Source organism: Notamacropus eugenii, chromosome 1 (assembly GCF_028372415.1).
Source record: "Notamacropus eugenii isolate mMacEug1 chromosome 1, mMacEug1.pri_v2, whole genome shotgun sequence".
Classification (NCBI taxonomy): Eukaryota; Metazoa; Chordata; class Mammalia; order Diprotodontia; family Macropodidae; genus Notamacropus; species Notamacropus eugenii.
The window spans coordinates 360378317-360380674 of NC_092872.1; the positions used below are offsets into that span (position 1 = coordinate 360378317).

A 2358-nucleotide genomic window follows, 5' to 3' on the forward strand; every position below is an offset into this window, starting at 1 on the left:
GGTCTCTCATTGTTTGGGACCTCCCTAATCCAGTGCCATTAGCTTTATCCTGTCCAGGCCACCTGTATTAACTATGTCCAATTGCCTCCTATTTCAGGGGTCAACTTAAGTGGAAGTATCTGCCTGGGTCTTTAAGATATGAAAATTATGGGAGGTAACATAAATTGAGTTCATGACCTCCTTTTCCCTCAATGAAATCTTTTCCATTTTCATAAGCTTTGTAGTACCAAGTATCCCTTCTACCCTGCAAAATTAATTTCTCTGTTATGGACTGAATGAGTTCAGTGCTCTTCTAAAACAATAGGGTGTGGATTAGGGTCCTACTGGTTCATTGCTGAGAGAGAGCAGGCTAAAAACAGCCATAGGTCAAAGCCCTAAATGCCAGCCCACTGTGGTCAGTTGTGGATTAGGAACTAATAGACAGAATGAGATCTTCCATGCAATCTTCTGCTATTTTAGAAGTCTTAATATTGTATAGTGATTCATTTCTTTTCTTTTTGTAATTTAATGATTATATTTGGGATATGTCTCTTTGAAGTTAGCTGTTTGGAGATAGGACTTTTTCAGAGAAGCAATTATTCTCTCCAACATCTTGCTAAAAATCTGTCATGATTTTTTTTTTTGTTTAAAATATACAATGCATTTATTTTTTTTTTTTTTTTAGGTTCACTTTGATTTTTCCTTCCATCATTTATATGAGACTTTTTACATACTCTAATCTGGGTCAATAATATTTCACCATAGCTTGAAATTCAAACCAGAAACGTGAATATAAATGAAGTGCCAAATTCAGTGATATGAGGTAGTCAATAACATGACATATTCATTTACTGGCTAAATTCTCCCACCTCATTCTTTCCCCTTAAGCAATTCCTTCTAAGAGAAGGGACGGAGAGGATGATGCAAGCATTTAGGTACTGGTCCACTACCTCATCTGAAAACCCTTCATTAAAGGAAATCACCCCAAAGCCCTGTTAAGAGTAGATGACATTCCTGGCCTTAGCCGCATCTCAAATATTCAGAGTCAATCAGAATCACAACTGTTCACAAGTCTGAATTACTTGTTGATGCAACACTGCATTGCCTTGTCCACAGGAGGCTTGACCAACTTTTGTGACTACATTTCAGTACAGTCTCTGGAGGGAGTCCGAGTTCTCAGTTGCAGAAGAATTTTGGGAAATGTCCCCTCTGTCTTCACTGAAGGGCTGGGTTCCTATTATTAATACTGGAAGCTCCTCTTGGTCTGAATATCATCAAGAATCTGTTGCAATTCCTCATCTTCAAATCGACCCTCCAGGCTTGGAATCAGAGCCTTAGCCTCTTCTGCTGTCTCAGGACAAAGGTTTGCTAAACAGGCCAACTCAAACTTATGGAGCTTTTTCTGGAGTAACAAACTCCGAACGCTAGCGATGGTCTCCCGGTTCTTAAAGCGACTGAAGCGGGCCGTGTAATTCAGAGTCTTCATGAACACCTCCGAAAGCTCCTGCTCGTCCTCGGCGCTCTCGTTCTGCTGCTTTCGGTGCTCCAGAAGCATGTGCACTTCCGAATTCAGGAGCGTCTCGGCTGTTTCAAACTCTTTGGGGAAGACGAGCTGCGAAGCGTCTTCCTCCACATCTCCGGCGCGAGGGTCGCTGCCTCCGGCCGCCATCACGCTCCAGCTCCGCGCCCTATACAATGCATTTATTTCAGTGAATGTTAAGGAAAACAATATACTGTGTAAAAAAACAATAAGTAATTTCTAGATTCACAATACTATATAAGTGGATTTGCAGATAAAATATTGCAAATACCATGGCACTAATCATTATTTATTTTAAATGAATCACTTGAAAAAGACATAATATTCTTATTTTATTTTATGGAATAAAAAAAGCATTTTCATAGCATAGTACAACAAAAAGATGATGACACATGAAACTGCAAATATACTATGCACAACTTGCTACTCCTTTCAAATATGCAAAAAAAATTATCAGGTAAATTTCTTTTTTTCTTCCCTCCTTCCATCTCCCACCATAGAGATGGCTAGGAATAATATTCTTGAAAATTGAACATAGCTGTATCAACAGTATAAGCAGAAATGATAACTAAAAATCCAAGTAAATAACAATATGATCTTTATTTTATTTCAAATATCAATTACTTGACTCCTCAGTAAAGTAAATCATACATTGAGTCTTTTTATCATTAATACACTTATCAAATAGCTTTACATTAGTGAGATAATTCAACAAAATATTTCTGTTTCATCTATGATATAGCAAACCATCATTTGAGAACATTCAAACCCAAAATCAACATGGTAATAAATAGGCTCATTACAAATATGCTTGCTTCCAAGAGCTTCCATAGTCAGTG

The 2358-nt window shown here is 37.8% G+C and overlaps 1 protein-coding gene across 1 annotated transcript; it reads right to left on the reverse strand.

Moving 5' to 3' along the window:
• Window positions 1-642: 642 nt before the first annotated feature.
• LOC140525854 (DNA-directed RNA polymerase II subunit RPB4) lies at window positions 643-1662 on the reverse strand. The gene has a single exon (XM_072641614.1). It carries the CDS (start codon window positions 1646-1648, stop codon window positions 1220-1222), a length of 429 nt encoding a protein of 142 aa, XP_072497715.1. The 5' UTR covers window positions 1649-1662; the 3' UTR covers window positions 643-1219.
• Between the last annotated feature and the right edge of the window lie 696 nt (window positions 1663-2358).

Coding starts and splice junctions, on each gene's coding strand:
- LOC140525854 (XM_072641614.1), bottom strand. CDS start 1,648: ATGGCGGCCGGAGGCAGCGACCCTCGCGCCGGAGATGTGGAGGAAGAC.